Genomic DNA, 13,438 nt, shown 5'->3' on the forward strand with positions numbered 1-13,438 from the left:
ATTTCAATTGACTTGCTTTTTCAAGATTAGTTCCCCTGAATTTCTTCATCTTTCCTCTGAATTGCTTCATTTCTTTCTTTAAATGGCACCTTAACAGAAATTAAATGAGGTGAAGTGAGGGGGCCAACAGAAGACCAACTCAGGGCCTCAAACTCCAACCAATTTCACTCCAACCAGCTGCTTAATCAGGCACCGAGTCTTGTCGTTAATTGAACCCATTCTTTAATTCCATGGCTTGTTTCTGCTCTTGTGCTGCATTAGCTTACATTTCCAAAATTGTTAATTTTCTCTTTATAAGAGCACTGGTAAAATGTTTTTGGGACCTGAGCAGATCAACGTTCCTTCATCTTTCTCTATTTTCACATATTGTATGATGGACACCAGTTGTTTTGGCTCACTTTGTATCTCATTATTGTTTGGCTGCTAATTAAGGAAAAAGAAACAATTAAGAGGTCTGAGTCTTCAAGAGTAAGTCAAAAGAAGTTAATTAGCAGCAAAACCAGGTCACTCATTCTGAAAAGGGTTAGAATGAAAACCTGCAGCCACGGCGTTGGCTGACCCCTGATCTACAGGACATACTGTAAATATTTACCTGTCTTGCTAAAGAGTCGCCTGCTTTGAATAGTCAGACTGCTTTGATTAAGCATGTCATCCACACACAATGTGGTGATACAGGACTTCCTGCTTCCTTTGAAAATTAACGAGTTCTGGGGACATTAGTTTCTAATCAGGTACTTTTTGATAGCTGACCACAATACTACTGTTGAACCAAAGTAAATGTGTTTGCACTATTTGTTCTGCAGAGGAAATTGTCAAGCACCATTGATCGTCATGTTGATCTATGCAGAGACTGAAGCATTTATCTATTTCTGGGTAACTGAGAATAAAGTAGAACAGAGAAGTCTGGTCTGAGACTTGTGACTGCTGCCTGCTTCTTTTATGCTTTTTCATCATATCGCTGAGGCGACTCCCTCTTAACAACAGTGGCTTGTACCTGGCCCAGCTTCCCCTAGGCTTGAGGCCGACAACATATGTTTTTATACAGATGATGGAGCTCAGAGTGCTTTGCAAGATGAAGAAAAATAAGATTAGGCAATACTAAGTAACACAGAATAAAGTAAGGTCTGATGGCCAGGAGGACAGAAAAAAAACAAAAACTGCAGGAGTTCCAAGGCCACAAGACCACCCAGACCCCCTAACACAAATGATCTCAATCAGTCCTCATGGTTTTCAGGCTTCACGTAGAAGAATTAGACGATGATGGTCATGTGGACCTCTGGCCTTCAATCCACCAATGTGGGGACTGCACGGTGCCCTGGTCAGTTGGCGGTGGCGTAGATCAGCACCACAGAAAACTGGAAAAAGAACAGCAGAGGAAGTAGGGGTTAGTATGGATTGTGCAGCCTTGATAAAGACGATAATTCAATGCATATACAGGATATCAGGGTTACACTAAAATAAAGTTATGAGAGAGCCATATTAAAATAACAGTTTTTAGCAGTTTTTATTTTAAAGTGCTCCGCCGTATTAGCTTAGATAGATAGATAGATAGATAGATAGATAGATAGATACTTTATTAATCCCAAGGGGAAATTGACATACTCCAGCAGCAGCATACTGATACAGTAAACAATATTAAATTAAAGATTGATAATAATGCAGGTAAAAAACAGACAATAACTTTGTATAATGTTAAATGTTAACGTTTACCCCCCGCACCCCCCCCCAAAGGGTGGAATTGAAGAGTCACATAGTGTGGGGAGGAACGATCTCCTCAGTCTGTCAGTGGAGCAGGACGGTGACAGCAGTCTGTCGCTGAAGCTGCTTCTCTGTCTGGAGATGATCCTGTTCAGTGGATGCAGTGGATTCTCCATGATTGACAGGAGTCTGCTCAGCGCCCGTCACTCTGCCACAGATGTTAAACTGTCCAGCTCCATGCCAACAATAGAGCCTGCCTTCCTCACCAATTTGTCCAGGCGTGCGGTGTCCCTCTTCTTTATGCTGCCTCCCCAGCACACCACCGCGTAGAAGAGGGCACTCGCCACAACCATCTGATAGAACATCTGCAGCATCTTATTGCAGATGTTGAAGGATGCCAGCCTTGTAAGGAAGTATAACCGGCTCTGTCCTTTCTTGCACAGAGCTTGGCAAATTTCTATTGGTAAACTCGTATTCCAGATTTGAGGTGCCTAACAGCAGAAGGCCGCCCGCCTCACCACTTCTTTTAAGTTTCGCTCTTGGAATTCTAAGCAGACCCTCATTTGAAGTTCTAAGGTTACGATTTGGAGTGTAAGGTGACAGGCGTTCTGAAATATAAGATGGAGCAGATTATTGAAGGCTTTGTAAACCGTAAGCAGGATTTTAAAGTCAAATACATGACGTTAGCCGTGCATTCTTACATAAACTTGAAATGGCAGGCAAATCTACTTACAGCAGGGGTGTCGAACTCTGGTCCTGGAGGGCCGCAGTGGCTGCAGGTTTTCATTCTAACCATCTTCTTCATTAGTGACCAGTTTTTGATGCTAATTAACTTCTTTTGCTTTAGTTTTAATTAACTTGACTCAGGCCCCTTAGTTGTCTCTTTTTCCTTAATTAGCAGCCAAACAATAAGGAGACACAAAACAAGCCACCATATGAGCAGCTCACCTGTGCCCATCATACAGTTTATGAAAATAAAGAAAGGTGAAGGTCTCAGTAAGGCTGATCTCTCAGGTCACCAAAGCATTCTGACGGCGTTCTTAGAAAAAACAAAAACATCAACAGTTTTGGAAATGTCTGCTGTGGTAGAAGGAGAGCAGCGATGAGCCATGGAATTAAATAACGAGTTTGATTAACAGCAAGAATCAGCTTCTCATTAAGAGATTGGTTGGAGTTTGAAGCCCCAGTTTAGCTGGTCATCTGTTGGCTCGTTTCATGTCTCATTTCTGTTTGGCTGCCATTTAATGAAGAAAGGAATTAATTCAGAGGACTGAATCCTTAACAACAGGGCTGTTAAAATGAAGGGGAAAGGAGTTAATTAGCAGTGAAAACTGATTAGGAAAAGAGTTAGAATGAAAACCTGCAGCCCTCCAGGCCTGGAGTTTGACACCCCTGACTTACAGTTTTGGTCATTATTTATTTATTTACTAGCCATGTGCGCCCAACTACGTTGCGCGTGTTAAAGTTGTCTGTGAAGGGCTCCCTGTTTAAACGCGGCTGCCAGTCGTGAACTGGGCCCTTCGTCGCACAGCATTATGATTTTTTATAAGGGAAACAAAATTACAAAACAAAACCCTTGGACATTGATCCGATAGGAACGGCCTACTCAGAATCACTGTCCGAATAGTAATTATGTGGTGGTGGAGGAGCATTTCTGCTTCTCTCCGTTCACAGTCTGTCTCATTTTCACGATGCTGTCGTTTCCTCTCACGATCTCTTCTCAACCTTTCTCCAATCTCGCAGGTTGCTTTGTGGCAATCCAAAGAGTAAGGCAATATACACAGAGCAATGGTTATAAAAGGGGGACACATAGGTATCCAGGCTCTTTAAAGCATAAATAGGGATCACTTCACTGACATGTGAGCAAGCCAGGGTACAACTGTGAGACACGCAGCACTCGCCGGCTACAACGTAACAATAATAATTACCGGAACGTGCTGTTACGTTGTCATTCATTTTACCCACTGTCTTTCTTTCATTCATATGTTACGTAGGCACGTACCTTTTATCTTCGGCAATCTTATTCTCTAACCGGGCCTCAGGAGCTAACCAGCGTAACACTGTCCACCACCCCTTTCGTTATTCCGGCACATTGTTGACATCCGTGAGTAACAACAACGTACTAAACTGGAAGGTGGTCTACGCATGCGTGGAATTCGCGGACAAACAAAGATCAAGATCCAAATGAAGATTATATATAAAGATTAGTTAATTTAAAGCACAGCAATTTGTTTAGTTTGAATGTCTGTGTTTTGAGGTGTGACTGGAGTACTACAGTCTTCAGTAGTATAAGCCTGGAGGAGATTCTTAATGCAATGCCTATGTTTTAGCTGTCTCTCTACTGCCATCTATTGCTTCTTCTTCTAATGCATTTGCGGATAAACAAAGATCAAGATCCAAATGAAGATTATATATAGAGATAATTTAATTGGTTAGCACTTCATTTTTGACAGAAAGCTAAAAGTTCATTTTCTCTGACCTGTTGGTCTGTTCAGTAGATGGACAATCGCTCTGTTCTGTGGTGCTGTAAAGAAAGTGTCAGCTAAACTTTGGTCCTTTTTGAGTATTGAGATTGCAGATTTATTAAAGTGATAGAGTGGTATGTAGGATGTGGGGGGCTTGACATATAATTTGGTTATTTTTTCCTTCTAGTATGCTGAACATGAAAAGAATCTTCTGGAAAGAAGAAGTGAAATTGTTGAACTGGTAAGTGGAAATAACTAAATATTATATCTGTATCTTATTATGATTGTCCAGGGCCGGCTTTGTCATCTAGGGCAGTGGTCCCCCAACCTTTTTGACAGCAAGGACCACTTTACTAGAAGCAAATTTTTCCAGGGACCGGTCATGGTTGGGGTTTGGGATGGGGGGATTGAGGATTCTGGGCGGGTTTGTAGAGCAGTTTTATACACAATTTACATTACATTTCTATTATTATTAAGTATATAATATCGTATTAGAAATTATACAACTTACCATAATGCAGAATCAGTGGGAGCCCTGAGCTTGTGTTCCTGCAACCAGACGATCCCATTTGGGGACGATGGAAGACAGTGACACATCAAGTGTGTTGCTTATGTTCAGTCTACTCTGTAATCTCGTTTTGGTTGCTGTCACTGCAGAAAACGCTGTCTTACAAAGATGGGATGTTGGAAATGGAAGCAGACTTTGCAGTGCTTTTGTGGCAACCTCAGGATATTCCGCCTTGACTTTAATCCAAAACGTATGGAGATTTAAAGTTGTCTCAAACATACTTTTAAGGTCACCATCATTTGCAACCTGAAGCAGTTGATCCTCTTCAAGCACGGACAAAGTTGATTCACCTGGCTTATTCACAAATGGGTCACAGATCCATTCCTTCCCATTTCGGGGGTCTTTTATGGTTGGGCATAATGCTCAGACTCTATTGAAAGCTGAGATAGGTGATCATACACCAGCTGGGAGAAAGAAGGCCCTGGCTTGGTATCTTTAACAACCTCTGCTAACGTTTGAAACATATCAAAAATCCCAATGTTCACTTGTCGGCCCCATAAATCAAGTTTGGCTTTGAATGCAGCCACTTTATCTGCCAACTTGAACAACGGGTATCTTCTGCCTCTGCCCCACGTGCTGCTGCTCCACCCACCACTGCCTCAGATTTTCCTTCTCCGGCTCCTCCAGCCTGGCTGGATATGGAGTCTGCAGAGTGGGTAAAGGTGGGGTGCCCTAGTACCCGATTGCCAGTTCATATTGTGAGGTTTCTGAACTCTTTTGGGATCCCCCCCACCCAACGGGAACATCACGCTGAAGTACGTCCCGAAGTGCGATTGCTTCACAGTAGAGATGTGAGCCTGCTGTTGCCCCGGCAACAGATAAACAGTCTTAAACAGACGTGGTGATCGCACTTCGGGACGCTCTTCGGCGTGTTGTCCCGTTGACGGAAGTCAAAAGAGTTTAGAAACCTCACATTTTCTTGAATGAGTGCCACATTAATAGGAATGAGTGAGTCTCCATTGCTGGCAGTTCTCTCGCGGCCCGGTAGTGGGCTGCGGACCCCTGATCTAGGGGATTGAGGTGGTCATCTAGGGTGGCCAGGTTTTCGTTTTTACACATTTTGTGATGTTGCAGCCTTAATAGAAAAATCATTTAACTTAACTCTCTCCCTATTCAATCAACAGTCAATGCCCCAGAATGACAAAGCAAAAACAAAATTGTAGAAATTTTTGCAAATATATTAAAAAAACAAAAAAACTCAGTACTATGGCAGCCATTCCAGCCTAGAGTCTTCCTGGCATGATGCGACACGCTTCACACAATCTGTATGTGGCGCTGGGAGTGTGCGGCCCCTGATGATCTTTGCTGCCTAACCCCTCTCGTTCTTTGATCCAACGGCTGTGTACAATTTGTGATAAATCCTAAGGGGGACCCAAATGCTCTTTTATCTGTGCACGACTTGTGTAAATCTCCAAGGGGTAAGAAAAAAAAAAAAAAACAAAATCAAATGCTCTTAAACTTCACATCTATTCTGGCCTCACATGAAACTCCATGAGAGAGGGGCCTCACTCTACCCTTAATTTGGGCTCATGATTTTCACCTTTTTTCCTGGGTCAGTAGAGAGGCTAAAGCCGGCCCAGAGTATGTTTTATAAATGTTTGTACACAGGTGGTGTCATGTTCTGGTTTGTATACTTGCACTATTCAGGGAGTGGATGTGGAGGTGGTGCTCTCCTACAAATACTTGAGGGGTCCACATCAATGACAGGTTGGACTGGTCTCATAACACAGAGAAACTACAGAAGAAAGGGCAGAGCAGACTGCGTTCCCTTAATGTGGGATGTGACATCCTTCACACCTTCTATAACTCTGGGATGGCCAGTGGAGTGTGCTGGACTGGTCACATCACTTCAAGAGAGGACCACCAAATCAACAAGCTAATTGAAAGGGCAGGCTCAGTTATGGAACACACTTTGGACCCCCAGGAGGGTAGAAGTGGAGGAGAGAATGGAAAAAAATAAAAGCGAGTGCCATTATGAACAATGTCAAGTCTGAAGTTTTTTCCTTCTTTCTTTTTAGTCTGTGGGTTAAGACCATAGTGTGTGTGTCTGTCTATTAATGTATTTATTTATTGAAAGAGTTTCTGTAAAAGCCAAATTTCCCCCTGGGGACAAATAAAGTTCTGTCTACCTAGAACAAAGATACAGGCATGTTAATTGTGTGTGTGTGTGTGTGTGTTTTAATATATATGTGTGTGCCCATGTATATATTTATGTATATGTATATAATGATGAATTTATCAGACAGATACATGGATATACTTGCATCTAGCTATATCTGTGATATATCAGCCAATGAATTATTCAGCAGAGGTCTGTCACAAAATGCAACTTGGGCTCCTTTGCTGTATACCAGTAACAATACACATGTATAGCGCCTCACTGGGACTGTGACAGCCAAGTCAGAAATTTTCTTCCTTTTTAATTTTCTTGCTTTATAGTCATTGTGGTTTGTGTTCAGACCAAAGTGTGTGTGTATAAATATTTATTTATTTGCTTATGTATCTACCTATTTATTTATTTAAAGAGCTTCTGTAAAAAGCCAGATTTCACCATGGGGACATATAAAATTGAACAGTGCCTTTTCTATCTATCTATCTATCTATCTATCTATCTATCTATCTATCTATCCATCCATCCATCCATCCATCCATCCATCCATCCATCCATCCATCCATCCATCCATCCATCCATCCATCCATCCATCCATCCATCCATCCATCCATCCATCCATCCATCCATCCATCCATCCTTTCATATCCATCCATCCACACATAGTGGTAGTAGTGTAGAGCACGTGTCATTTTCTATGCTTTAACTTCACACTACATTGAAATATTAAACTGCATAAATTTAAATAAAAACTCAAAACATTGGGGGTTTCTAAAACTTTGGACCATTTTAGCAAAGGCTTTCTTACTGCCTATTGCAGCTCATAGTGTCCTCTTCACAGTTGAAAGTGACACTGGTTACATTGACCACTGTCCTGCGAGACCCCCATTGGCTCTCTGAATCTCATTCTCTAATTCTGTTGTGGCATCAGGTCTGGTGGATGTGTTCCTGTCAGTGTTTTCATTTTCCTTTTGATGGCATAGAAAACTGTACTCCCTGACACCTTGGCTTTCTCTACAATTCCTCCAAAAGTAAGGATGCTCCCATTGATTGGCTGCCGATTGAAATCTGATCATTTTCACCCTATTGGTGATCTGTAAAAAGGCCAATCACAAAAAAAAAAACAATCCTTTTGCGCTCCTGCTTTTCTATGCTTTGCAGCGCTCCTTTATACGAGATATTATGGTAGCTGATCCAGCACGTGGCTTTTTTTCCCCCTCGTTGGCAGGAAACTTCCTGTAGTGTACACAAAGAGCAGCGAGTGGAGGATCGTTTTATCAGCGAATGAGAGGCAATTGGTATATTAGCTTTTACGTTATGGAAAGTAGAGTAATAACCTGGAGAAAAAGTAATTGGAGAAGTCACCCTGTGCAACTAGATCAGAGTTTCCCAAACTCAGTCCTGGTGAACCCCTGTGGCTGCAGGTTTTTGTTCCAACCAACTTCTGTTTTTAATTGAACTCCTGGGCTAATTAAGTGAACTGGTATGTCCCAAGTTCTTTGTTTAGGGAACAATATAGAAATTACAAAACTAAGTTTGCTAAAAAAAAATATTAAAATTACCAAGCAGTTATATAGGAACTAGTCATTTAGCCCGTCACAATAACGGGCGCTGGAACAGTCTATATTACATGGCAAGGGACTTTGACCTCATTCTTTTTGTTGGTCGTATTTTTCTTTCTTTCAGCCTTTCTTTTGTTGATGTTTACTTGCTGAGCTGACCGTTCTTCGTGGGCTGCCGCTGTGTATTGTGTGTCTTTAATTTTCTGTGACAGTAATACTGTCTTGTACGGCTCTATTCAATAAGGGCGCGCAAAAAAAGGCGAGCTTCAAATGGGCGACCTCAATTGAGCGCGGTGAATAAAGGCGTTCATAGATAATTTAGTTCAAATGGCTCTGGAATATGTGAAGAGCAACAAAGGTGCAGATCTTTATTTACGCGCGTCTTTATTCACTGCGCCCAATTGAGGTCGCCCTTTTGAGTCTCGCCTTTTTGTGCGCGCACTTACTGAAGGATACCGTCTTGTACGTCCTCTGGCTTGTACGTCCGTAATATACCTTTAATTTTCTCTGGCGGTAATACAGGCGTGCGCGTCGGTAATATGCCTTTAATCTCCTCTGACAGTAATACTGGCTTGTATGTGGCTGTAATATGCGTCACTGTATTGTGTACCTTTAATTTCCTCTCGCAGTAATACTGGTTTGTATTTCCGTAAAACGCCTGTAACTTTCTCTGACAGTAATATCGAGCGTCGCATCGTGCTCCGTGCATGCGCACTTCATCAGAAGACACACACACACACGGACACCTGGACGCACATAGGGATTTTATATATATAGATAATGTATTTTTTTTCTTTTTAACAGTATTTTCAGCTTGATTTTCATTCTACTTTTCTAGGTCTTCTAATTGTGTAATTGATCCATTATTTACTAATTAGTGGCTCTGACTCTAAAGTAGTTGCAGCCTTTGATTATTCAGTGTTGTTTGTCTGGGTGTCTGCTCTGTTCATTTTAAATTGTCATTAATAAGATACAATGAAGAGGGAAAAACTGCACAGAGAAAGGGCAAAGTATAATGAAATCAACAAAAGAGAGTTAAGCATTTAAATCTCTAGCAAAAGCAGAAATATTTCTAAATGTCTTATAAATGTAAAAGTCATGCTGCTGTGCTTTTCTGAATGTTGAATAAAAGAAAAAAAAATACCAGCTAATTAAATGAGCTCAGTGCTATCAGGTGTCGTCAGTGATTAGGAATCCAGTTGGAACAAAAACCTGCAGTCACGGGGTCACCAGGACCGAGTTTGGGAAACACTGAATTAGACAAACAGCAAGATAAGCTACTTTAAGGAATTCAGGCCTTGTCCTTTAAACGAAAATGGGCACTGCTTGAGTTTGGACAACGAGATTGTCCAAAAGAAAAGGATAAAGACAAATTTGAAGTTGCTGCTTAGTAAACAATGGGCTTTTCTTTCTTTCTTTTTTTTTTTTTTAAGATTTGTACTGTGTTTATTTGTTGTTGCGTGACATACAGCTTAGGTTTTGGTAACAAACAAGCACTACATAATTAAAATGGTAATCCATGTTTTATAATTACACCTAAAGAAATATATATGTCTAGTTGATACACTGAAGAAGACAAAAAACATGTATACAGATTTAGTAAGTATATATATATTAATAGCAAAAAATTGTAGTGCAATATATATAAAATTTGTTGTTGGAGAAATGGTGAAAAGTACTTTTTTTTTTTAAATTTAAATTAAGCCTTGTTTCAGAGAGGTAGAGGTCAGGCCAGGAGATGGACACCTTATAGAAAAAATGAAACAATATGTCAGCTTGTAATTATGAGAAGTATTTTATGTATTATGGATAAGTATGTTTGTACATATTTTATTAGAAAGTGTGTATTTTAAATAAATGTGATTTATTTTAGTATTTTATGGTCGCTGAACAATAAGCCTACAGAATTTTGTTTTGTTGATAAAAAATTAACAGTTAACAATACAATACAGTTTATTTCTGTGTAGCCCAAAATCACACAGGAAGTGCCGCAATGGGCTTTAACAGGCCCCGCCTCTTGACAGCCCCCCAGCATTGACTCTCTAAAAAGACAAGGAAAAACTCCCAAAAAAAAAAAAAACCTTGGGAAAGGCAGTTCAAAGAGAGACCCTTTTCCAGGTAGGTTGGGCGTGCAGTGGGTGTCACCTGTGGTCTATAGTTTAATTATGAAAATACACTTTAATATAGGATACGAGCTGTATATACCCGGCGTTGCCCGGGGCAGAAGTAACCTAATCGGTCAAACACTTACATATATACCAAAGTAAACCTAATCGGTCAAACAGTTACATATATAAAAAAACCGAACCTAATCGGACAAACAGCTTCATATATACAGAAGCGAACCTAATCGGAGAAACAGCTAATCTATATACATAAGCAAACCTAATCGATCAAACAGCTTCATATATACAGAAGCGAACCTAATTGGTCAAACAGTTATGCATGTGCAGAATGATTTTACAAACATTATGCGTGTTAACAATCATTAAAAAGAAAAGATTGAGGAACTCTTCTTCTATATGTGATGAAGCCACTAATAAGACAGATTTTTTTCAGGACCCAGCTGTTTCATAACTAAACTACTGCCACCCCAAAGTAATGCCTAATAGTGGTTTTTGGGGTAGCTGTGGAATAAAAAGGGTGTTTTTTAGTCAGTAAGAATCTGACACTACCCTTCAGTACGGGCTGAAGGGTGCCTATGTAAGGTTTTACATCCTTCCCGTATGGAAAAAAAAAACATACTAAACTTTTTTTTCATCATTACAGATAATCTCAGTCAAATCGAAGTACGCATTCTGAATTTATTTTTATCTAATTTTTACTTTTTCACAAAGCCATCCCATGCCAATTTGTATGAATAAACTTTTGCTAGAGAGTTAGCAAAAGTTTATTCATGCACATATTTTAATACGGATAATCTATCTCTAATCAAGGTTCTCATTTTCATTCTAATTTAAAATAATAATAGATACTCATTTTTTTCTTCTGTTTTAGAAAAACCAATCTATGCCACCTACGTCTTCGTCAAGTCAGCTTCATCCAGCTTCATCACATATAGAAGAAGAGTTCCTCAATCTTTTCTTTTTAATGATTGTTAACACGCATAATCTTTGTAAAATTATTCTGCACATGCATAACTGTTTGACCAATTAGGTTCGCTTCTGTATATATGAAGCTGTTTCATCGATTAGGTTTGCTTTTGTATTTATGTAACTGTTTGACCAATTAGGTTTGCTTATGTATATAGATTAGCTGTTTGTCCGATTAGGTTCGGTTTTTTTATATATGTAACTGTTTGACCGATTAGGTTTACTTTGGTATATATGTAAGTGTTTGACCGATTAGGTTACTTCTGCCCCGGGCAACGCCGGGTATATACAGCTCGTATATATATATATATATACATACATATATATATATATATATATATATATATATATATATATATATATATATATATACATATACACACATACATGCAGTTTTAATAACACAGAAATCAATATAAACATTAACATCATTATCATATGAGAATATGAAGTAATATATAAGAAGCACATTTCATATAAATATAAATTATTAAACAGTAAAATCTTCTTCTGTAATTTGCTACCGTGGCAATTTGTGTGTCTGTCCAGGATTTTAAATGACCTGTAGCTCGCAAACCGTTGCACCTATACACTTGAAATGTGGTACACATATAATACGTCACGTCTACTATCCGCTTTATGGGTGATGATTGTTTTAGTCTTTTTATCTTTATTTTATTTTATTGTAGAATCAACTCCTATCTGCGCACACCAGGGCGGCCGTGGGCGGATGCGTATGGTGTATTCACTCCATGTTATCGTGCATTGCGCTGTCAGTGGTATTTTGATAAAAGAATTTGAACAACATATAAGAAGCGTATAAATTATTAAACAGTAAAACATTAACATTTAAGAAGTAAAGTTACATTAAGTACTACTGCTGTGCCTTCGGGTATACCTCATTTTTTGTTTGCCCATTACATGCTTAAATGTATACATTTTTTGGTGCACCTACCCGAGAACACGCGAGATATAACCGAGCGTGGGAGAAGCATGGATTTTAAACACGCGTTGAGTTCATCTGCTGGTCTCCCTCGTGGAATAACTGGTAATGTTTGACTAAAATCTACAGCGAGTAAAACGACATTAGCTCCTATTTTTTTTTTTTACGATCTCTGAGATGTTGCTTTTTTCGGTTCAAGGCTTCATAAGCTCTTTTATGTTGTATGGTGTACTTATCCCAAACCATCATCTTTGAATGTTGCAAGACTTTCGCCTTGTATGTAGATCAGGGTAATTACATTTATTGCATTCCTAGTCTGAATCACAATGTGATTGTATGGGTGGTTACCTGGCACTGTAGGGTTGCCACCCGTCCTTTAAAATACGGAATCGTGCCGCGTTTGAGAATGAAATTGCGCGTCCCGTTTTGACTCAATACTGGACGGGATTTATCCCGTATTTTTTTTATCATTTTTTTTTTAAAGCAGCGTCTCATGCAAATCATCCCACACGCATTTTATGATGATGCCTCCTTTCCTACTTTTGATTGGGTAATACTTGATGTCATCGTTAGTTTGATTGGTGTTTTTAACTGTCCAGTGAGTAGGGCGTGTCTTTCAACCGTAAGCAGATTTTTTGCACTGGTATCACTGACCTCGACGACGGCGACGTTATACGTCAAAAATAAATTACGATAAATGACGATTTTAGCGATACTTTATTACGACGGCGGCTACATAGACACGATCAAATAAAAACAAAAAAATCAAATAATCATTCTACATTTTCAAAACGTTGAAAAAACGACGGAATGAAAAAAAGGCCCACCCGACGACCCACCCATTCCATTTTTATATATATAGATAAGACTTCTGTTTGTCTAGTTATGCAGGAGATTAGTGTAAAAACGGTTTTAAAGGAGAGAGAGAGAGAGAGAGCGAGTAGGGTTAGGAGCCTGTGCTGATCCAGCACGTTGCTGCACCCACCTCAAGATCCCAGAT

General features: G+C 39.7%; 1 protein-coding gene across 1 annotated transcript in view; it reads left to right on the forward strand.

Moving 5' to 3' along the window:
• mcur1 (mitochondrial calcium uniporter regulator 1) overlaps window positions 1-13,438 on the forward strand; it is a 44,995-nt gene that overhangs the window by 25,253 nt on the left and 6,304 nt on the right. The window contains exon 7 of the mRNA XM_028790893.2: window positions 4,351-4,404. Within this exon, the coding sequence (XP_028646726.2) occupies window positions 4,351-4,404 (54 nt within the window). The remainder of the gene's footprint in view (window positions 1-4,350; window positions 4,405-13,438) is intronic.

This window comes from Erpetoichthys calabaricus, chromosome 6 (assembly GCF_900747795.2).
Source record: "Erpetoichthys calabaricus chromosome 6, fErpCal1.3, whole genome shotgun sequence".
In the NCBI taxonomy this organism is placed as follows: domain Eukaryota; kingdom Metazoa; phylum Chordata; class Cladistia; order Polypteriformes; family Polypteridae; genus Erpetoichthys; species Erpetoichthys calabaricus.